At 47.7% G+C, this 22,480-nt stretch overlaps 1 protein-coding gene and 1 long non-coding RNA gene across 4 annotated transcripts in view; one reads left to right on the top strand and one right to left on the bottom strand.

Annotated features, from left to right (window-relative positions):
- Positions 1-1,682: 1,682 nt before the first annotated feature.
- LOC131499289 (uncharacterized) overlaps positions 1,683-22,480 on the top strand; it is a 22,091-nt gene continuing 1,293 nt past the window's right edge. The window contains exon 1 of the long non-coding RNA XR_009255791.1: positions 1,683-2,320. This is a non-coding gene — a long non-coding RNA (uncharacterized LOC131499289). The remainder of the gene's footprint in view (positions 2,321-22,480) is intronic.
- ZFP1 (ZFP1 zinc finger protein) overlaps positions 19,251-22,480 on the bottom strand; it is a 21,082-nt gene continuing 17,852 nt past the window's right edge. For all 3 annotated transcript variants that reach the window (XM_058707161.1, XM_058707162.1, XM_058707160.1), the window contains one exon: positions 19,251-22,339. In XM_058707161.1, coding sequence (XP_058563144.1) covers positions 21,264-22,339 — 1,076 coding nt within the window. In that variant the 3' untranslated portion in view covers positions 19,251-21,263. The remainder of the gene's footprint in view (positions 22,340-22,480) is intronic.

Genomic DNA, 22,480 nt, shown 5'->3' with positions numbered 1-22,480 from the left:
ATGTTTATTTATTTTTGGGGGGGGGGGAGAGAGAGAGAGAGAGAGAGGGAGAGAGAGAATCCTAAGCAGGCTCTGTGCTGTCAGCGTGAGCCCAACACAGGTCTCAATCCCACAAACCCCGAGATCATGTCCTGAGCTGAAATCAAGAGTTGGTTGCTCAACTGACTGAGCCACCCAGGTGCCCCTCCGAGAGAGTTTCTTAACCTACCTTCTAACCCATCAATTTCTCAACTGCATTAGTTTTACTATTAATCCTTCTATTATGTTCTTTACTTCAGTCACTGTGGTTTTCATGCCTAGTATTTCTAGTTGGTCCTTCTTTTTCAAGTTTCTTGTTCTTATGTGATATTGCTAGCAAATGATCTCATCTTGCTTGGTATGATTTTTAACCTATTTTGTCTCAGTCCATTCCCCCTGCCCCCCCATCTGTTTCCAATGGAACCTGTAATTCCCATTTGTGGATTTCTTTTGAAGGAGCTGAGGTCCTCAGAATTCTCCTTATTTTGGACTAAGAGCACATATTCCCACGGGGCACAGAATCCTGGGTCCTGTGACACACACGGAGAGAGGCCAGTGTGCCTGCTGGGTGCCAGTCCCCTGAGCTCAGGACCCAGAAGCCGTGGATGAGCCTCAGGAATGCAGCTACAGCTCAGCACTGCCCTTCCCACCGGGAGACTGTTCTGGGCTGCATTTGGTGCTCAGTCCCCAGGAAGAAGCAGAACCCAGAGGGGGTTGGAGGGGTGGTGGGGCCACGGAGGTGGTCTTTCTGTCCTCCTCGGCTCCTCACCTGCAGAGTTTCTGCACGACCCATTTATCCCCGAGGACATCTGAACCAGCTGTCATAGGTGGGCCGGGGGCGGGCACCCATTGCCCCAGACAGAATTCTAACCATTCACTTCTGCTTTATTCTCCCACAGCTGAGCCTCCTGCCATTGGCCACAGCGCTGGCCACACACCACCGGTGGTTCAGAGCGTCCTTTCTCCTCCCAGGTCTTTCTCCCACTTGTCTCCTTATCTCCATGTTTCTCTCCAGATTTCCTTCAAGATTGATCTTGCGGGAGGCTGCCTCCTAGAGTCTGAAAATCGCAGTCCTGGGTTAAGATTGTCACCTAGTGGCCAATGTGAGAAGCGCATGGCTGTGCCCTCCCCTGACTTCCTTCTAACTCTGTGCTGTGCAAAAATAGAAGGTAAGCGATAAGTGATTTTGCATTATCTGGTAGCCTTACTAAAAAAGTTAGAAGAAATAGGTGATTTAATTTTATTAAAGCATTTTATTTAACCCAGTATATCCACGTATCATTTTGACATGTAATCAATGTTTTATTTTATATTTTATTTTATATTTCATTTAATTTCATTTTATTTTACAGGGGATTGAGAGGCAAAGGGAGGGAGAGAGAGAGAGAGAGAGAGAGAGAGAGAGAGAATCTTAAGCAGGCTCCTTGCTTAGTGCAGAGCCCAACATGGGGCTTGATCTCACAACCCTGGGATCATGACCTGAGCCTAAATCAGGAGTCAGATATGCAACCGACTGAGTCACCCAGGTGCCCCTAATGGTATATTTTACATTCTTTTTCTCATACTAAGTCTTTGAAGTCCAGTGTGTAACTTGCAACTTCCAGCACATGTCACATAAGATGCTAAATTTTCATCAGGGATCCTTGATCTGCCTTTAAGTTTCATAAAAATTACAGCTGAACGGGTTTGATTTATAAATCAAAGTTTGATTTATATCCAAGTTGTTCCAAATACGAATTTTTGCAATTAGTTAAGTACAGTTAATCAAGAAGTTCCACTGTTTATCTGGGAGTCTGTCCCACTTTGCTAAGAGACCCTCTGTAGGACAGCTGCCCCCTCTTCTTGTTCTGAGCTGAACCGTGTTTGACACAACGCATGCTTCCCACTTTCTCTCTGTCCACCGGTGAACTTGCTTCTTCCTACCTACCTGAAACATCTGAATGGATCCGACGAGAATGTTCGCCCTTCAGAACTGCAGGATGTCACAGTCACCCATGTCACTACTCACCGTGAGTCACTACTCACGGGTCACCCATCAGCCGGCGTCTGTACCCACAGCCTAGTGGGTCCTGGGGCGGTTTACAGCCCAGCCGCTGGCAACCTCAGCTGTCAGTCCTCTCTGGGAATTTCCTCAGCTGAAGAGAACGATTGAGAAGAAGGCCACGCCTCCTTTCTGGGCAGCCACAGCCCTGATTGGTCAGGGGGTTTGTAAACGCCCAATCTCTTCACCTAAAATGGGGGTGAGGAGGGAAGCGCCCTTTCGCTCTCCGCCTGACTCTGCGGCCGGTCCTTCCTGAACCAGGTAGGGAGGTCCCTCTGATAAACTTTTCTCCCGCTGGTCTCCATCTAGGGTGGGCCCCAGGAAGCAGATGCCAGGATGGGGTTCTGGAGCTGGACCTAGGGCTGCTGGCTGGCAGCGGGGACTCCTGGCCTGTGTCCCTGGCACAAGGTAACAAGCTGTTAACGTGTCCACCACCGATGAACGGGGCAGTGTTCTGGTGGACGAGAGTTCACCAGTGGGTTCCATGTATCAGGAGTTTGATAAACATGGAGGGAGGGAGAAACCATCAGGGCAGTGAAATGGCGTGGCTGTTGCTAAGCACAGTTAAGGTTTGGGGAAAGAGAAACGAAAAGGCTGAGACTGATTCACGGGCAATTCAAAGCTCCCCGGGAGAGCCAGCGTTGCCCTGTTGGGAGCACCGAAAGGGGTGCTCCCTGCCTGTGTTCTCACAGCAGAGAAAGCTGAGGACTGGGTCCGGGACTGCGTCATGGAGCAGCGGCTTCCGAGGCTGACCTAGGCGAATGCAGCTCGGCCACGAGGTCAGGGTCCTGCAGGACAGCAGGCACCCCCAGCGTCGGCCCCACCTCCCCTTCTGGCTGCGATGTTGCGCCAGGCCTGCTAAGAGATGAAGGACGCTGTGCCCCAAGGGCCCTTTGGGCCCGTGTGAGCAAGATGGCGCCTGGACGCCAGGAGTGCTGGGTCAAGAGGACCAGAAGAACCTCACACCAGCACGGGGAGAGATTTTGTTGATTTGGGAGCATTGTTCCAGGTTAAAGGTGTAAGCCCCTGCCAGGCCCCCAGCGAACGGTGCCCACATGCTGCCAGAATGGCTCCCGGGAGCATGGAAGGCAACCCTGAGCCACCGTCAATGAGGAGGAAATGCCAGAGTTGTCGTGGCAGGGGAGGGTTGTGAGGGGCAGAAGTAGACGAAATAGATAGAGGGAGTGTGCTGCATAGGGCAGAACTCCCAGGGGATGACCGGTCCACGGGAAGCCTCGGGAGACATGCCCACCTCCTGAAGCAGTAGAGAATGTGCTGGAGAGCGGCCCCAGCAGGGCTCAGAAGTTCACTTGGGCTCCCTGCGCCAGGCCAGGACGGGGGTAGGAGGCACTACTACAGAACCGAGCTGCCGATGGCCGCGTGTTGGGACCCCGAGGGCCTGGGCCAGGTGGATGCCGTTACTCTAACGAGTGGCCTCCAGGGTCCTGCCCTGCCAAGATAGGGAGACAGTTTCTTCAGGCTGGCAGCCCTGGGACAGAACAGAGGGACCGTTACCAGGAGCATCGCTCGGTCTGTACAATGAAATCAAGGGTGATGAGGGGCACTTGGGTGGCTCATTCAGTTAAGCATCTGACTTCGGCTCAGGTCATGATCTCACGGTTGGGGAGTTCGAGCCCCGTGTCAGGCTCTCTGCTGACCGCTCAGAGCCTGGAGCCTGCTTTGGATTCTGTGTGTGTGTGTGTCTCTCTCTCTCTGGCCCTCCCCTGCTTGTGCTCTGTCTCTGTCTCTCTCTCAAAAAGAAATAAATGTTAAGAAATCGAGGACGATGACCAGCAGGCCAAGTTGCTCCCACAGTCTGGCGCTCTGGGCACCTCAGATTTGTAGCCTCAGCCGGACTTAGATGTACCCACTCCCCCGCCCCTTCTCAGTCCTCCCTCCCCCTGGGCACCTAGGATGCCCTGCTGTTAGGGCACTTGTACTCCGCTGGACTGTCGTGTCACTGTCTCCAACTAGACTGTGGGCTCACATGGCAGGAGTCGTTCCTCTGTGGGCCGGGCTTCTTTTCCCGGGGAGCTCAACCCAGCAGCAGGCAGGTCCCTCCAGTGGGAAGTGATACAAAGGCCTGGCGTTTCAAGTTTCACTCTTTATTGGTGGGTTGAAAACATAACTGCAGGGGGTGCGCCTGGGTGGCTCGTTTGGTTGAGTGACTCTTGACTTGGGCTCAGGTCGTGATCCCAGGGTTCTGGGATCCAGCACCAGGTTGGGCTCTGTGCCAGGTGGAGCCTGCTTAAGATTCTCGATCTTGGGGTGCCTGGGTGGCCCAGTCAGTTAAGCATTGGACTCTTGGTTTCGGCTCAGGTCATGATCTCACAGTTGATGAGTTCAAGGTGCCGCGACGTGTTCTGCCCCGAGAGTACAGAGCCTGCTGGGGATTCTCTCCCTCCCTCCCTCTCTCTCTGCCCTTCCCCCAGGCTGTCTCAAGAAAAAGGAAAAAATAAAAATTAAATAAAAAAAGATTCTCTCTCTCCCTCTACTCGTCTCCTTGCTTACCCTCTCTAAAATAAAAAAAAAAAATTAGAATAAATTAAAAATAAATAAAATAACTGCGCGAATGAAAGCCCAGGAAGGGAAAAAGAGGTCGAAGTGTCCATTATCCAAGTCAACCAGAACTCTCTAAAACAAAGGAAACCAGAGGTGGGAGGGGTGAGGGGCAGCTGGGGCCCGTATCTACAGACTGGCGGTGTGTGTTTTGGAGATAGCCGTCTCTCACGTGGATGCCTTGCCGTCGGAAGCTCAAGCCAATCTAGTCCGTGGCCACTGTCCCAGACCTAGAGTCCAGCCATGAAAATAGGTCGGTGAGCTCAGGATCCCCAGGAGTCTCTTCAAAGATTTAGGTAATGTTGTGGAATTTCTTAACATCTGGGGCCATCAGCAAGGTCTCTGACACACAAATTTGGCCGGTAGCTTGTAGCAACATTTGATGTACAGAAACTGGGGGGCAAGTGTCATTTAGATATTTCTTGCGGGGGCCATTGCCTAAAAAGAGGTCGGTCCCTTTGCCACCCAGCCTCGGTGACCTGCTGTATGCTAGCAAAAGCCCAGGAGTCTGTGAAGGTGTGGGCCTGCGGAAGGACCCATCTTGCCGGCTCCTCAAGGGCAAGGCCACAGCCACAGGTTCCGCCAGGGGGCTGGGTCAGAGCCCCCTCCTTGGCCAGCAAGGCACCTGAGGCCGGGGTGCCGTGGCTCCCAGCCAGCTGTTCGAGTGCGAGGGTGGGGTGCCATCGGTGAAGAATGCACTCCCTGTCCATGCAGGCCGTTGGGTCCCCAGGTACCCGGAGGAGGAGGAGGAAGCAGGGTGTTGCCAGCACTTCCTCAAGGCTCTCGGGCAAGGGCAAGGGAACAGCCTTTGATGGTGGCCTTAGTCCTCTCCTGAGGTCCCGTTTCCCCCAGGAGGCATCAGGGGCTCTGCCCTGTTCTCTAGGCACATCTCTACCTCGGGCAGTCCAGGCGCTTGTTTGCGGAGTCCTTCTGGGTGAGGGCTGGGTAGGGCCTTGGTTTCTAAAAGAGCTCGGTAGGATTCCAGAAGCAGGCGCTCAAGGGGCATTTATTGGGCTGCCCCTGGGGGAAGGCGCTTAGGCCAAAACCCCGCGTGAAGCCAGGTAGGCCGCGTTTGCTCCAGAGACTCCAGGAGGCATGGTCAGGCGTGGCCCAGGACTTGAGTCCCAACACGAAGCGGGGGGGGGACTACAGGGGAGGCATGCTGGCCTGCGTGCTGGTGGCTTCCCAAGGGCACTGTGGGGTCTGGCTCTGGCGAAGGGTGGCAGACACGCGTGTGGTTGTGTACGGAGAGCGTGAGGGATGAAGGATGTTTCTTCTACAACATGAAACGTCTCAATAGATTTTGTGCCTGTTTGAGTCTAGTGGGTGGTTTGATGGTGAGTAATTCATGTGTGATGGCCGGGGGAATTTACCAGCCCCCAGGGGACCAGATGATGCCAGAAATGTGGCAGATGACGCGGGGCCTTGGATCCTGTGTGGCATAAGTGGCCCGTGAAGCTGTGCAGATCTGGCCGTACCGCTTCTCCGGAGGGACCCCTCAGCAGACTGTCCTCATTGGAATGGCCCAAACCGTACCTCTTACTATAAGGTATTTACATCCTGGTGGCAGAGGTCACACATAATTGGAAGAGTGTTTAAATATCCCATTGGGAACTGCATAAAAGTAGTTCCTTCCAAAGTGAAACCAGATTGGGCCTGGGATTCCTTGGCGATGGGAACAGACAGAACATATTAGCTATGTCAGTGATGCTCCTTGGGTCCTTTCTATGTCCTTAGGACTCAGAGCCTTAATCAGGGGAACCTGAGTCAATGGTCAGGTGCCAGCATTAGTGACTGGCTTAAGTACTGGCCAAACGGGGCTGTTAAAAGGGGAAATTGTGGGCTTCATGACTCTTTTATCTTTTTTTTTTTTTTTTTTTTTTAATTAAGCTCCATACCCAATTTGCTCTAGCAAATTCATTGAACTCACCACCCTGAACCAAGAGTCGCATGCTTTACCAACTGAGCCAGCCAGGCAGCCCTCCTGTCATCACATCTTTAAGGACAGGGCCTTGGCTTTCATTGCTTGTGTAATTCCGTATTCGGGAATGTTTTCTGTCCTCGCCTGGTGAGGAAGAGTCCATGGCATCTATTTGGTGAGTCCCACAAAAAAGGTCAAGAGCTTGGGCTTGGTCCGTGTGCCATGAAGGTGTCAATTTATCCATGTCTGGAAAGGAGGAGACAGGGGCTGTTTGAGGCCAATGGTCCTAATAGTTACATCTGATTGGGTTTGTGCACCTTTGATTGTTTTCCTGGCAATGCCTTGTAGGTAGGACTTCCCTTTGGGGGAATTTAGAGGGATTTACTGGAATGGCATCGACTTGGACCCTGGTGCCTAATAGAGCCAAAACGAACTGTGCATTTTTATTGTCTCTGTGGAGCACTAGAGTGGTATAGGGGCGATGATCTCTGGGAGGTGGGACAAGCCCTGGGGAGCTGCCTATTTCCTAGGAAATCCTAGGGTAGGTGCTTAGGTGACTGGCAGTCCTGGAGGTTAGGCAAAGGGGCAGGGGCGTGGTGGGGACAGGCTCAAGGTCACAGGGGAGCTGTGTGTAAGAGGGTGGGCAGCAGATGGGGACCTTAGCCGAGAGAATGCTAGTTTTAGGACCTGGTGCTGAGAGAACAGCTGTCCAGAGAGCGAGCCGCCAGGAACCCCGAGTTTCCAAAACTCCCAAGAAAGGTTTACCTTTGTGTTATCATAATGGGCAAAGTTAGACCAGGGATTACTGGGGAAGGAGCCGGAAACCTTTTCTGTTGAAGGAAATTTGTCAGAGGGGAGACCCTTCCAGTGTAGCAGGAGTGGAGGGGCTTGAGTTGAAGTATCTGGGTGTCTGGGTGCGGGTTGGGGGGATCTCCTGCATGTCTAGTAACCACGTTAGTGCCTTCTAGTGCTTCGTGGGTGATTTTGGCAGTCCCAGTAAAACGTAGTAGTAATGCCCTGTAATGAAGGGGAGGCCCTCCAAAAAAAAATCCTGACTATGGGTCAGGCGAGCCTCTTCAGGGTTGGAAATGAAAAAGGGGTCATTTGGGTCACTGTGGTCATGTGAGTGATAAACCCGTTGTGATACTGTGACTTCTAATTAATGCGTAGCTGGTCTTTGTCCCTGTTGCTGGCACAGCCCTTGAAACCTTTGGAATGTCCTAAGTGGTGAGAGCTCTAGGGGTGTCTTCTGGTAGGTTAATAAGGTGACTTGTGGAACTCATTGAAGGATTTTTATTTTATTTTTACTTTATTTTTTTCCACTTTTATTATTTTTATTTTTTTAATTTATTTTTTTAATTTTATTTTTAAAATTTATATCCAAATTAGTTAATATATAGTGCCACAATGATTTCAGGAGGAGATTCCTTAGTGCCCCTTCCCCATTTAGCCCATCCCCCCTCCCACAACCCCTCCAGCAACCCTCGGTTTGTTCTCCATATTTATGAGTCTCTTCTGTTTTGTCCCTCTCCCTGTTTTTATATTATTTTTGCTTCCCTTCCCTTATGTTCATCTGTTCTGTGTCTTAAAGTCCTCATATGAATGAAGTCATATGATATTTGTCTTTCTCTGACTAATTTCGCTTAGCATAATATCCTCTAGTTCCATCCATGTACTTGCAAATGGCAAGATTTCATTCTTTTAGATTCCTGAGTATTACTCCATTATATATATACCACATCTTTATCCATTCATCCAGAGATGGACATTTGGGCTCTTTGCGTACTTTGGCTGTGGTCGACAGTGCTGCTGTAAACATTGGTGTGCATGTGTCCCTTCGGAACAGCATACCTGTATCCCTTGGATAAATACCTACTAGTGCAATGGCTGGGTCGTAGGGTAGTTCTATTTTTAATTTTTTGAGGAACCTCCATACCGTTTTCCAGAGTGGCTGCACCAGCTTGCATTTGCACCAGCAGTGCAAAAGAGATCCTCTTTGTCCGCATCCTCACCAACATCTGTGGTTGCCCGAGTTGTTAATGTTAGCCATTCTGACAAGTGTGAGGTGATATCTCCTGGTGGTTTTGATTTGTATTTCCCTGATGATGAGTCACGTTGAGCATTTTTTCATGTGTCGGTTGGCCATCTGGATGTCTTCCTTGTAGAAGTGTCTATTCATGTCTTTTGCACATTTCTTCACTGGATTATTTGTTTTTTGGGTGTTGAGTTTGATAAGTTCTTTATAGATTTTGGATACTTAACCCTTTATCTGATATTTGCAAATATCTTCTCCCATTCCATCAGTTGCCTTTTAGTTTTGCTTATTGTTCCCTTTGCTGTGCAGAAGCTTTTTATCTTGATGAGGTCCCACTAGTTCACTTTTGCTTCTGTTTCCTTTTACTCTGGGACATGTTGAGTAAGAAGTTGCTGCGGGCAAGATCAAAGAGGTTTTTGCCTGCTTTCTCCTCGAGGATTTTGATGGCTTACATTGAGGTCTTTCATCCATTTTGAGTTTATTTTTGTGTATGGTATAAGAAAGTCGTCCACGTTCATTCTTCTAGATGTCCCTCTCCAGTTTTCCCATCACCACTTGCTGAAGAGACTGTCTTTATTCCATTGGATATTCTTTCCTGATTTGTCAAAGGTTCGTTGGCCATACGCCTGTGGGTCCATTTCTGGGTTCTCTATTGTGTTCCATTGTTCTTTGTGTCTGTTTTTGTGCCATGAAGGATTTTTAAAGATGGGGCTGGGCTACCAGTGGAGCCAACCAGGTGATTAGATGGTTGGAACTCTCTGTCATACCCCCTGACCTCTGGGGAGGGGAGGGGAGCTGGAGCTGGAGTTCAATCACCAGCGGGCAATGATTTAATCAATCATGCCTATGGAATGAAGCCTCCATAAAAACCCAGAAGAACAAGGCTTGGAGAGCTTCCCAGTTGGTGAACATGTGAAGATTCAGGAAGAACGGGGCCCCCCCGAGAGCATGGATTCTTTGCGCCCCTTGCCCTCTGCTTTTCTTCCTTCTGGCTCTTCCTCAGTCACACCTTTTTATAATAAAATGGTACCCTGGTGAGTAAATGGGTTCCTTGAATTCTGTGAGCTTCTCTAGCAAATCCACTGAACACAAGGAAGAGGTCTGATTGATGGCCATTCGGTCAGAAACACAGATAAGATCCTGAGCTTGAGGCTGGTATCCGAAATGGGGGTGGGGTGAATATGCAGTCTTTGGGACCAAACCCTTCAACTATGGACCTGCTGGTTTCCAACGTCAGGAATTCTCTGGGTGAAATCTGCAACTGGCCTCCATACACAGAGGGAAGGAGAGACTGAAAAATGAGGCTGGCCCCTGCAGACTCGTAGGTGGCAGGCTTCACAAGCAAGGGAACTTAAATGAAGGCTTGTCTTGGGCAAAGAGATCTCCACACCCGCCCACCAGAATCTTAAAATTCGATATAGAGGCTTGAGTGGGGTTCAGTCATGTATACTGTCTAGACGGCCTCAAAATCCATTAACCCCTCAAGGCTGCACCCTTCAAGTGGCTCCTAGAAGAGTAACAGTGGGGAATAGGCATCCAAGGGCAGGGGAGGGTAAGGAACTTCTGCCTGTAGGGGTCTAGCTTGTGGGTCAGTAGGTGGTCATGTCTTCTCGGTCTCCTGCAGTAGGAATCTGATGCCATCTCCAGGCAGAGAGTGTCAGAATTGGGCTGAACTGAGATGCCACACCCAATCCAGATGCACAAGAGGTGATTGTTGAGGGAACAGCAGCTTGGTGGACTGGATGAGACCCCTTGTAAAGTGTGTTTATCCTGAGAAGGGGGACTGCTCACTCCCCTCATAAATACCCCATGGACACCCCAGAGGAAGCTGCTCGTGTGCTTTGTATGTAAGGCCTGTGGGACTGGCTTTACGATAACCAGGATATTCAGCCACTGAATGTGCCCGTTACCCAGATTAGAGTAAATGCTGCGATTAAGGGGGCTGCTTTTGCGCATGTAACTTTGCTATTACAAAACTGAACAACAGGAAGGCCTGCATGGCTCGGTCGGTTGAGTGTCCAACTCTTTGATTTTTGGCTCAGATCATGATCTCACAGTTCATGAGTTTGCTTCAAGCCGCACGTCCGGCTCTGCTGGAGGCCCAGAGCCTGCTTGGGATTCTCTTTCTCCCTCTCTCGCTGCCCCTTCCTTGCTTGCTTGCTCTCTCTCTCAAAATAAATAAACTTAAAAAATTAAAAAAACTGAACAGCAGTTCAAGAAGCTTTGTTGAACTTTTTGGGGTAGGGTGGGGACAAGAGCCTTTGCTGGGACTCCTTTTTTTCTTTTTTTTTTTTTTTAAGTTTATTTATTTTGAGGGAGAGAGAGAGCACAAGCAGGGGAGGGGCAGAGAGAGAGGGAGAGAGAATTCCAAGCAGGCTCTGAGCTGTCAGGGCAGAGCCTCAAGAGGAGCTTGATCCCATGAACCACAAGATCACGTCCTGAGCCGAGATCAAGAGTCAAACACTCCAACAACAGCTATCCAGGCGCCCCTCTGGGACTCCTTAATGCAGGAGCCCATGCCCTGTGATTCCAAAACCTGTTGGTGAAGTCTTAATGAGGGCTGAGTTTAGATGGGGAGGCTACAGAGATGCAGCGTTAGATGGAATTGAGGTGAAAGTTTGGGTGAAAACTTGGATTTTTAAAAAATGCTTATTTTAGAGAGAGAGAGAGAGAGAGAGAGCAAGAGAACGTGCACATAGGGTAGTGGCAGAGAGAGAGAGAGAGAGAGGGAAAGAGAGAATCCCAAGCAGGCTTGGCACCATCAGCACAGCCGGATGCGGGGCTCAAACTCAGAAACCATGAGATCATGACCTGAGCCAAAATCAAGAGCTGGATGCTCAACCCGCTGAGCCACCCAGGTGCTCAGGAAAGTTGGATTGTTTTTTTTCAACTATATGCCAAGCTGTTGGCATCCTGTTTACCTGAATGTATTGGGTTGGATATTATGTTTACCTTGGGGACTGCTTCTCCTGGCTTATACTGTAAGGCAGAGGCCTGTGAGCCCACCTGCAGGCCAGCGTTAACTGGAGACACCCAACAGAAAGCACTAGAACTGCCTGAGGCCCACACAGGTGGTTAACTGAACACAGTATAGAATACCAGGTAGACAGGACGAGACTACCACTTTGGTTAATGACACGCTGGACTGCTCGTAGCAACGAATTCTCAGCACCGTAGACGCGTGGCCTGTGGAAGCCACGATGGCTCATGGGGACAGACAGTAAACCATGGAGGGGTGGATAAAGTTGTGCTGCTCGTAGCCTCAGCAGCTCCGATGTGGCTCCAGCCATATGGGAAACAAACGGGCTGAAGGAGGCTGGTCCTCCGTGGTTGATCTTGCAAATGCTTTCTTCTCTTCATCTCGGAAAGGAGCCCACTGCAGTCTGCCTTCACGTGGGAAGGACCCCAATGTACGTTTATGGTGCTGCCGTGGTTTATTCTGAACTTACCAGCTACTGTGATAATGTGGTCAGAAGGGATTTGAACTTGATGCGGGTCTCAAGTGTAATAATATGCTACATTAATGACACGAAAGATTGGAGAGACGAGGACCAGGCTGGAACTGATTGGAATGTGCTAGTGATGCACGTGACCATTAGGCCCGGATAATAAATCCAGCAAAGGTCTAAGGGCCCTACTCAAGCGGTGAAATTCTCAGAAATAACCTGGACAGGAACCACCTGGGATATCACACAAATGACTAGAAATTAATTGTCACTACCCGTCCCTAAGACCAAACAAGAAGGTAGTGTTTGGTTGGTGTATTTGGATTTTGGAGAATGCATGTGCCACATCTGAGAGTTTTGCTGACTCCCATCTCTACGACCACCCAAAGCTGTATTTTTGAGTGGGGACCTGAACAAAAGGAGGCCATGTATGAATTACAAAATGTGGTAGGGCAGCTCTCAGTGCCTTTGGAGCCTTGTGACCCCCCCACTCACTGGTGACTGTGGGATGTCTGCCACCTGTACTCACACAGACTGGGGCTTGTGGCAAAAGCTCGTGTGCACCTCTGTAGAGAGCAAGATGGAGTCACTCTTGTCAAGCAGTGATGTGAGCAGCCCTAGGATATTGTAGCTAAGACCAGGTGTCATCAGAACCAGCACAGACAGGCAGGACTAAGGACTGATGATCCGTAAGGCTACAAGAACCTAAAAGAGCCAGGAGCTGATGATCACTAGAACCAGGAAAGACTTGAAAAGGCCCAAGACTGACGAAACTCCTTGAAAAAGGGAAAACTGCAGCCAGCTGTCAGACTCTCCAGACGCTGACCACTTCATGTCTGAGTGGATTAGCAAGGCAACTGCCACAAAGACTCTGCCCGAATGATCTCTGAACGTAAGAGAGCTGCTCTGCAGTGAACAGAACACGCAGTAAGGGTTGAGAGCTGACCCAGACCAGACCATTCTACAAGGTCACAAACAGACTTCACGTTAACTTCTTACCCCTTGTCATATCTTTGTTGTGTGACTTTGTATTATTGTACTTGGCTTTTGTGGCACACATGAAGCCAAGTGAGATGCGTAGCGAGACGTCATTGAATTTGGAATCTTGAAACTGCTTTACAATTACATTAACCTTGCTTTATGATTGAATGAATCATAAATGAATCATTTGTGAATGAATCACGATTGAATGAATCGGACATTGTGGAAAGACACAGCTTGTGTTGGTGCTTTTACAGAGTGCTCACGACAGCCTCCCAGCTGTTGGGATTTTGGACCAGAAAATTCCCAGATACCACATCTTGCTGGCCAGTCCACACCATTTGAGGGACACACCTGCTACCGGGCACTAATGAGACCGCCTTGATGATGGAAGGACATAAAATAATCATGAAACCTGAGATACTCGTAATGTCTTGGGTGATGTCACAGAGACACTCTAATAAGGAAGGCTGTGCCCAGAAGAGTTCCAGAATAACGTGGAAATGGTTCATATAGGGGTATGCTGCCAGGGAACACAGGGAGCCTCCTTTCCTCTAGGACCGCCTTTGGAGCCACCTGAGGAGCCACCGGAACCAACTGCCATGTGGATGGTGTCCTAGGAATGGCTCTTGTCTGGAAAACAAAGGGCTGTTTGGTTTATGGGTGGCAGTTTCAAGATGAACGGACAACATCCTGTTTGGAAATCTGTAATCTAGGCCAGCACAGTGGCCAAATAGAACGTCTCTTCCAAAGGGGGAAAAGTTTGGGTTCAAATGGAGAGAAGGAAAAATAGTAGCTACGGGTAAAGGATTGAATAAATGGGTTATGTAATGAGGGAAATCCCATGTTACACGAACATCTCGAAAGAGGCTCAGAGCAAGAGGTGATACGGTCTCTTAGCTGGACTGTACCAGATGCATGAAAGGGAGAAGCCATGTGTTGTTGAGACGACAACTGCTTTGGGAACCTGGCAAGATTGAATGATGGCTTGCAAATCTGAGTGGCATCACCATAGGAGACCTTTTTACAGGAGATGATTGACTGGATAGTTATCAATGGCTGAATGGCATCCTAGTAAGATGCCAGTAACTTTTAAGATTGTTTTGCTATAAGGGACCCATGTTTGAGAATGGGGTGGTGGTGGTCTGTGATGTTGTGATTTATAATAGATGTATATTTGGTCTTTGTCCCCATTTCTGGCACAGAGCTGCTAAAACCTTGGAATTTCCTAAGTGATAAGAGGGATAATACAAAGGTGTCTTTTGTTACGTTAATGAGAGGACTTTTGGAACTACCTAAGGATGGGGGCTGGTTGCCATTGGAGCCAACCAGGGGACTAGCGGGTTGGAACCTTCAGTCCCACCCACTGACCTTTGGGGAGGGGAGAGAGGCTGGAGATTGAGTTGAGTCACCAATTGTCAATTCGTTAATCAACTGTGCCAATAGAATGAAGCTTCATAAAACCCCAAAAGGGGTTTAGGACTGAACCCTTAACCTGTGGAATCTGATGGGATGTCTAAGTGGTTAGCATCAGAATTAAGCTGAATTTTAGGGCGCCCACCTGGTGTCTGAGAATCACTTGTTGGTGATTCCCACTGCCTTTCCCACACACACGGTGTGATCAGGTCCAAAACCTTCCCACCCGTGGAGCATGCCGACTCTGTACACCGGGAGATGGGCTTCATTAATGTTTCCCAATCACTGTGGGCCTTACCTGTCCTCACTGTGGTAGAGTGATGGAAGGTGGGCACAGCCCCGTGCAATAAATGGCCAAGTGAGGAGAGGGAAGGCCCTGGTAGGAATCGGAGGCTCTCGAGGCCTTCGCCTTCCCTTCTCCCTCTTCCTCACCGCTCCAGGTCTCAACCCTGGCAGATTTTCCTTTGGCAGCAGGGGGGCCTTGTGAGGTATGTTTCTTGATTCTGCCCCCCAGCAGGTGAACGCAGAGGGTGGGGCCTCATAATCTGTAGCATCTGGGAGGAAAGGAGCATAAAGCCCGCCCGGAATGTATTTGAGCACGTTATGGAGTGTGTGGTCTCAGGAGATACCGGCCAGTTAGTGCCTTTTAGCTGCCGAGAGCAATAATGCAGAGCCCAGCCCCCAAACCTGTGATAGCCAATCAGTCCCTTCTCTTTTTTTGATGCACAAAATCTTAAAGGCTTGAATTTCAGTAAAGGTATAGTTTCCAATCTGTTTCTATTTTGTGATTTTTCTCCTGATTCCTTAATCTTGTGTTGTAACCAGAAAAACGTGTGATGATGTTCCTGCGCAGCCACTTCCCTTCCCAGGAACTCTGGGATTGGGGTCTGCCTCCATGAGTGCAATGCTCACAGGTCTTTGGGAAAAGTCCCCAGACCTGAGAGTGTTAGTACCAGAGCCGGGGCAGTGAGTGTGCTGTAGCACTGAGCAACGCCCAGGAGCCCAGGAAATGCGGAGGTTTTGCATTTACCAAGGAGCTGATAGCCCTCTCAGGGATTTTAGGAGATGCTGGCTGCAGATGTTCGGGATAGTTGTATTTGTCTGGTTTTTTTCTTTAAGCAACATCGCACCAGGGATTGGACCCATGATATCCCATTGGGTCAGTGGACACAGAACGACAGCAGCAAGTAAAGCAGTGACACACAGACCATGGTCCTCTGCTGCATTTCCCTTTCGTAGTGCCACTGGTTTCGATGGCAAGGCTACTAGGACGCATAGTCCAGGCACAAGCCACGGCCAGGTGGTCACAGGCAGAGGGCTCCTGTCCTCTTTACGAGAACGTCCTTTCCTCGTGTCTTTGGTCCAAAACATGGACCACACTCCACTTGGGTGTCACAATGGTCCTCGGGTCCAATCCCCAGGCCTCTGGGCACGGAGGACCCTCACTGTACATTAATAATCAAGGCCTTTTCATCTACTGGTCCGATCTTGTTAGACAATATGGCCTTGACCCCGCTGGTCTGGGAAGATGCTGAATGACTACGGCAGCGGTGACATTCTGGGATGGATGCTGCAGGCAGCAGTGAGAGGGGCAGTCACCAGCAGCACAGGCAGCATGGCCTCTAGCAATTAGCGTTCCTTTCCCAGATGGTTACCGCTTGGGTTAGTCAGTCGGTAAACCAGGTGCAGCTAAAGGGCATTGCTCTCCATTAAGTGCAAGGACAATTGTGCAGTCCTGCCCACTATGCCAACTGTTTTGGTCTCAGCCTGTGGATAGTGCCGCTATCAGCCGGAAATACCTGGGGGCACTCAGCTGGCCCAGTGAGCCCCCCACAGACCTCTCCCCTTTTGGAAACCGTGTTGTGGCTGAACCAGTCCTTGGGGTTCTTACAATCTATAACAGGAAACCGGGGGAAAATCCCAAGATTTATTACTTCTGGGTTCTGGAGGGTACAAGGCATGCCTGGGGCCATACAGTGAAGTTGGAAGAGAGGCATGAGTAAGCAGACCGGGGTTCGGCTTCTACTGGGGTTAAGGGTGGGGGCCTAGGGTTTTGTGAGTTCAGACTTTATTGGTGAATTTAAAACACAGGACAGGAATTAAAGTGTGCAAAGGGAAAAACAAGAAGCCAAATAGTTACCGAGGTTAAACAGATTTCCCTAAAATAAAGGAAACTTGCGGGATGGGGACGGGAGCAGCTTGGTTCTTTACTCACTTGTGCTGGCAGTGTGTTCATTTGAAATAGCTATGTTGGGGGTGCCTGGGTGGCACCGTCAGTTGTACGTCTGACAATTGATTTTTGGCTCAGGTCATGGTCTCAAGGTTCATGGGTCGAGCCCCACAGCAGGCTCCAGCTTGTGCTAATGGCACAGAACCTGCTTGGGATTCTCTCTCTCTGCCCCCACCTCCACCCTGTTCTGCATGTGCCCATGCGTGCGCGCTCTCTCTCTCTCTCTCTCTCACCCACCCCCTCTCAAAATAAATAAAACAAACTTAAAAAAAAATGAAACAGCTATCTTTCAAGTGGATGCTTCAGCAATGAAAAGCTTAAGTCAGGTACTGGTGTTATAACAAAAAACAAACCAATCGTCAGGTGCTTATGCTACATTTATCTTGTTACTGGTTTTCATTTAACTTTGTTGTGGTCAGGGAACACATTGTATGCTTTCAATCCTTTTAAATGCTCTAAGAGTTGTATGGCCAGGCATATGCCTATTTTAGTAAAAGTGCTACATGCACTTGAAAAGAATGTATATTCTGTAGCTGTTGGTAAAGTGTTCCATCAAAGTCAATTAGATCAAAGTGGTTAAGTGTTACTCATATTTTCTAGGTCTTTATTGAATTTTTGTTGAATTCTGTCAGTTGCTGAGAGGTGTTAAAATCTTCAACTTGCTTGTGATTTGTCTTTTCTTCCTTTAAATGTCAATATTTGCTTCGCCCATTCTTTTTTACTTATTTTGAGAGAGTGAACACGTGAGCAGGGAAGGGGCAGAGAGAGAGAGAGAGAGCAAGGATCCCAAGCAGAACCCCTGCTGTCACGAGGCTTGAACCCACAAACCTCAAGATCATGACCTGAGCTCAAATCAAGAGTCCGAGGCTTAAGTGACTGAGCCACCCAGGTGCCCTGCTTTCTCCATTTTGAAGCACCGTTATTAGGCACATACATGTTTGTCTTCCTAAATCAACCCTTTATCATTATTACCCTTTATCTCTAGCAATACTGTCTTAAAGTCTACTTGATCTGATATTAACAGTTCTACCCCAACCTTATGTTTAGTGGTTATATGTAATATTTTCCCCATCCTCTTTCCATCCTTGTCGTTATCGTAAAAACATGACTCTTACTGAGCATGTAGCTTGGTCTTATTTTTCTTATCCATTAGACAATATCTTTTATTAAAATGGTTGAACTTTGGGTCTACCATTTTACTTTTCGTTTTCTGTTTTCCCTTCAGGCTTCCTCCTCTTTCTTCCTTCTTCTTTGGGTTAAAGATACTTTTGGCTTTCTGTTTTATCTATTGGCATCTTAGATATACCTCTTCTCATGATTTTTTTTTTTTTTGGTGGTTCTAGATTAAAATATGTAAACTTTTCATATTATTCGTAGAGTTAGTATTGTACCACTTCATGTACTTTGAGCAGATTCCTTACCTCTCTGAACTTGCTTCTTCATTTTAAATAAGAATAATAAACTTGTCTCATGGGTTAACTATTAAATGAGCTAATGCATATAAAGCAAATAGCAGCATGTTGCCAAGAGCAGAATAAGCAAGCGATACTACTCAGCATCATCACTAATAGAAGTACTGTTATTACTACTGGTCTGGTGGCAGCTGTTGTTGCTAGTATTTTTTATTAGCACTTGACCTCCTGAGGCCACAGGGGAGCCATATTGAGCATTCTCAGCAGCTTAACCTGTTTGAGGTCAAATTTTTCCACCTGCTATCGATCACCTATTCCTCCAGATGGCCTGTTTATCAATGAGTCTGTCGCAGGAGGGTACCTGTCAACTGCCCCTTCCTCGCCTAGGCCTGGCTATCCTTTGCCCACTCTTGAGGCTGTTCCTGCACCTAGTTCAGCCAAACCAGCTGAGCACAGCTAGTCCTTACCCCACCCCTAGGCTGATCCTTATCGCAAACAAAACCCGAGTTGATTTTCAACAGTACAGCATCTGTTGTCCTGAGCAAAGTGATCTGAGGCCAGTCCCACAGGCCTCCCACTACCTTCAAACACATACTTCCTAGCGTGAGAGGACCTCCTACATCTTGGTCTCTCCCCCCCTTTTTTAAAATGTTTATTTTTGAAAGAAGAGTGAGAGCAGAGGAGGGGCAGAGAAAGAGGGAGACACAGAATCCGAAGCAGGCTCCAGGCTCTGAGCTGTCAGCACAGAGCCTGACACGGGGCTTGAGCCCACGGACTTGGAGATCATGACCTGAGCTAAGTTGGACGCTTAACCGACTGAGCCACCCAGGTGTCTGTCTTTACTATTTTTGTGTGTGTGTGAACGGTTTCGTTGTGTGAACAATGAATGCCAAATACAGGTTTTCATGGAGAACACAGCCTCACACACAGCATACAGCTATGAAAGCTAGAGCTGGAGAACAGCACAGAGCTGTTTGTTATGGAGGAAGGGAACCTGCCTTGTGTTATGGCGTTAACTAATGTTAATTACTTAGCTGCATGTATTGTTTTAGTATAAATGAGGGTTAACTTAGGGACCGAGGAATACATGAGCAATTTTCCATTGGACTTAATGGTAATTATGTTGATATAGGAGAATTCTATTCTCCAGGTCCATAAATTAATAAAAATACACACAGATATACATACATGTAAGGTTTTTAGACCTTTATTTTAAAAACATGGTGTACACACAACCTCCCCCCCACCCCCCAATCTGATGTGGAGGCATCTGCTCCTACACATTCTTTTCCATGGAACACCAGCCAGCCATGGCATATTTTTCTGCAGTTTATTCAATCATTCTCTTAGTGATGGTTGTTCACATTTTCTTTTGTCCTTATCAAAAAATACAATATACATTGATAAACATATAATCTTAAGTACTGGCACTTTATTTTTTCTTAGGGATAGATCCCCAGGAGTGAGACTCCTGGATTAAAGAGTATGTATATATTTTTTAAATGTTTATGTAGAGAGCGAGCACAAGCAGGGAAGGGGCTGAGAGACAGGGAGAATCCCAAGCAGGCTCCATGCTGTCAGGGTGGAGCCCAATGAGGGACTCAAATTCACGAACCGTGAGATCATGACCTGAGCAGAAACCTAGAGTCGATGCTTAACCAACTGAGCCACCCAGGTGCCCTGAAGGCTACACATATTCCTGATGTTCAGAGACAGAGTCGCAACTTACATTTCTAACAGCAGTGTGTGAGATGAATCTTCTTCCCTGCTTCCTTGCCAGTAGTAGACAAGATGACAATTTGAGAAAGACAAACGTACTGGACTATAGATGTTCTGGCAATCTGTTCAGAAAGTCACTCACATTCATGGGTGGTCACAGCACATCAATGATACTCAAAAACAAGGAAAAAGAAAGGCCAGTTCCCAGTGACAATTCTAGTGTGTGATTCATGACTGACAGGGAGAGGAACTTGGGAATCTGAAGTCAATAGTAAGATACTTTACCTCTGAGTTAGGCAAGAAGTTTTTTTAGGTTGTTAAACACATATGGAGAGATCACTGAAAAGTCTAACTTATAAAGTGTGTGTGAACCTTTAAAAGAAAGGCTTAACTTTTACTCAGGTTCCAAAGGGAAATGCTTCTGGCTGATGACAGTGAAACCCAGGGAGTGAAAATGCCTCCCTTAAACAGGATGTGGCAAAAATGCATTTTTAAAGTGGGTTGTGCAAGTGGACATTTGAAAAAGCACTAAGACATTTAATTTTTTTCTCTGAAGTCTCTGAAATGTAACATTTGTGAACCACATACACATCCTACTTTTTGTTAAGACAATCCATAAAATATTAAGAGAAACAGGAGAACACAAAAAAAAGCACAAGTAGTGTATGGGTTACACAGTATGTTAAAAGACATGCATTTGTATGTAAACACCCCACTGCAAAGGAACTGCGCACGAGGGACGTGGGCACTCTCTCCAGCTGTGGTGCCTACACTGAGTGACAGCCCACAGTGGTCTTTCACTCCCTAAATCCCCTCTTAATTATCTCTCACCTATATATTGATGTGAAGAATGCTTTTAGCAACCTCCAAAGCAAGTTAAACCTTCAACATTGTCTTCTGTTTATTGAAGAGGCAGCTGAATAACGACGGTCCGACCAACTTACCTATGCCAGCAAGTAGCAGGAGAAAACATAAGCTACACGCTACTAAAACTGTGACCTATTTCATGTGGAATGCGTACTGGGTTGTAAAGGTACTGAAAGACACGTGGTGTTTAGTATGGAAAATCTTACTCATGTCCTATCAGAGGACCAGAATTTCCAACTCCCAGTGACTGTGTTAAATTTACATGTATAGATGTAAGACAAGATTTGTGTTTTGGGGCATAATCTCATACACAGCCACTCAACTCCCGGGGTATGGTCTGCAGATCCTTTATGCTGCTGCCCAGAATAATTCAAGATTTTAAAAAGCTCACTGTAACAGGACTACGCGTGTCTATTTACAACTGGATGTACGCTTTAGCTGGGCAGCGTATCTAACTTTGGGTATGAGGCTGTTCTTAGGGGATCCTGTTTTTACCTGTGTTTTGATTTGATGGATTGTGTCCCCCCCCGGCATTTCCACGTTCCTTCAGTACCTTTGTGCGGTCTGTCCCCCACTGGAAGGGTTCGGGTTTTTCCACAGAACAAGCTAGCTGCAGTCTCAGGGCTTTTCCCCCATGTGAACCCTCTGATGGACACTGAGTCGGGACTTCCTGCTGAAGGCCTTCCCACATTCAGAACACTCGTATGGTTTCTCTCCTGTATGGATTCGCAAATGTAATCTCAGGGTTGACCTCTGGCTGAATGTCTTGCCACATTCGGTACATTCATAGGGTTTCTCTCCCGTGTGAGTTCTCATGTGTATGATCAGTTGTGAGTTCTGGATAAAGGATTTTCCACATTCGCTGCACTCATAGCGTTTCTCCCCCGTGTGAATTTTCTGATGTATAATGAGGTTGGACTTTTTGAAGAAGGTTTTTGCACATTCATTACACTCATAGGGTCGTTCTCCTGTATGAATTCTCTGGTGGGTAGTAAGTTCAAACTTCTGGGCAAATGTCTTGCCACAGTCACTGCACTCATAGGGCTTCTTCTCCATATGTGCTCTCTGGTGAACGATGAGGTTTGACTGGTGGGTGAAAGCTTTTCCGCATTCAATACATTCAAAGGGTTTCTCCCCCGTATGAATTCTTTGATGTTTGATGAGGTTTGCCTTATGGGAGAAGGTTTTCTTACACACGTTACATTCATAAGGTTTTTCTCCAGTGTGTATTCTCTTGTGACTAATGAGGAGTGACTTAAAGGAGAAAGCCTTGTCACAGTAATTACAAATAAAAGGTTGTACCAAATTTCGTATTTTCTGATGTTTAAAAATGGCTTCTTTAAAGACTTTCCCACTTTTATTATAGTCAGAGTATTCCAACCCATGATGGGTTTTCTCTTGCTTCAGATAGAGGAGTGCTTTTCCAAATCCATTACACTCATCAGCTCTCTTTCTTATATAGCTTCTATTACCATTAAGTAAGTCTGAATTAGACTTCAAGGTTTTTTCATATAAGTCGTATTTATAGGGTACTTGCCTTAAGGAAACAAAATCTGTGCTCAGATTAAATGTTTTTTCAAAGAGATTACCTCTTTCCTCAATTGGGGTTTGGTTCTTAAAAATGATAAATGGTCTCGCCTGCTCATCTGGGTTGCTGGGGTCCCGCTCCATCTGGTCGTCAGCTTTCCACACCTCTAGGAAAGAGCACACGAGACACGCTGTCAGCCCCTTCCTGCCATGTTAGAGAATGTGAAGTCTCCACCAATGTTCCATCGTAGGGCTGTCTCTGTGTGTGGGATCCGGGCTTCCAGGATTAAGAAGTCTCCATTGCAAAT

Source organism: Neofelis nebulosa, chromosome 17, assembly GCF_028018385.1.
Source record: "Neofelis nebulosa isolate mNeoNeb1 chromosome 17, mNeoNeb1.pri, whole genome shotgun sequence".
Lineage (NCBI taxonomy): Eukaryota > Metazoa > Chordata > Mammalia > Carnivora > Felidae > Neofelis > Neofelis nebulosa.
Note: the sequence above shows the minus strand (reverse complement) of the source record. Positions and strands in the feature narration are given on the sequence as shown.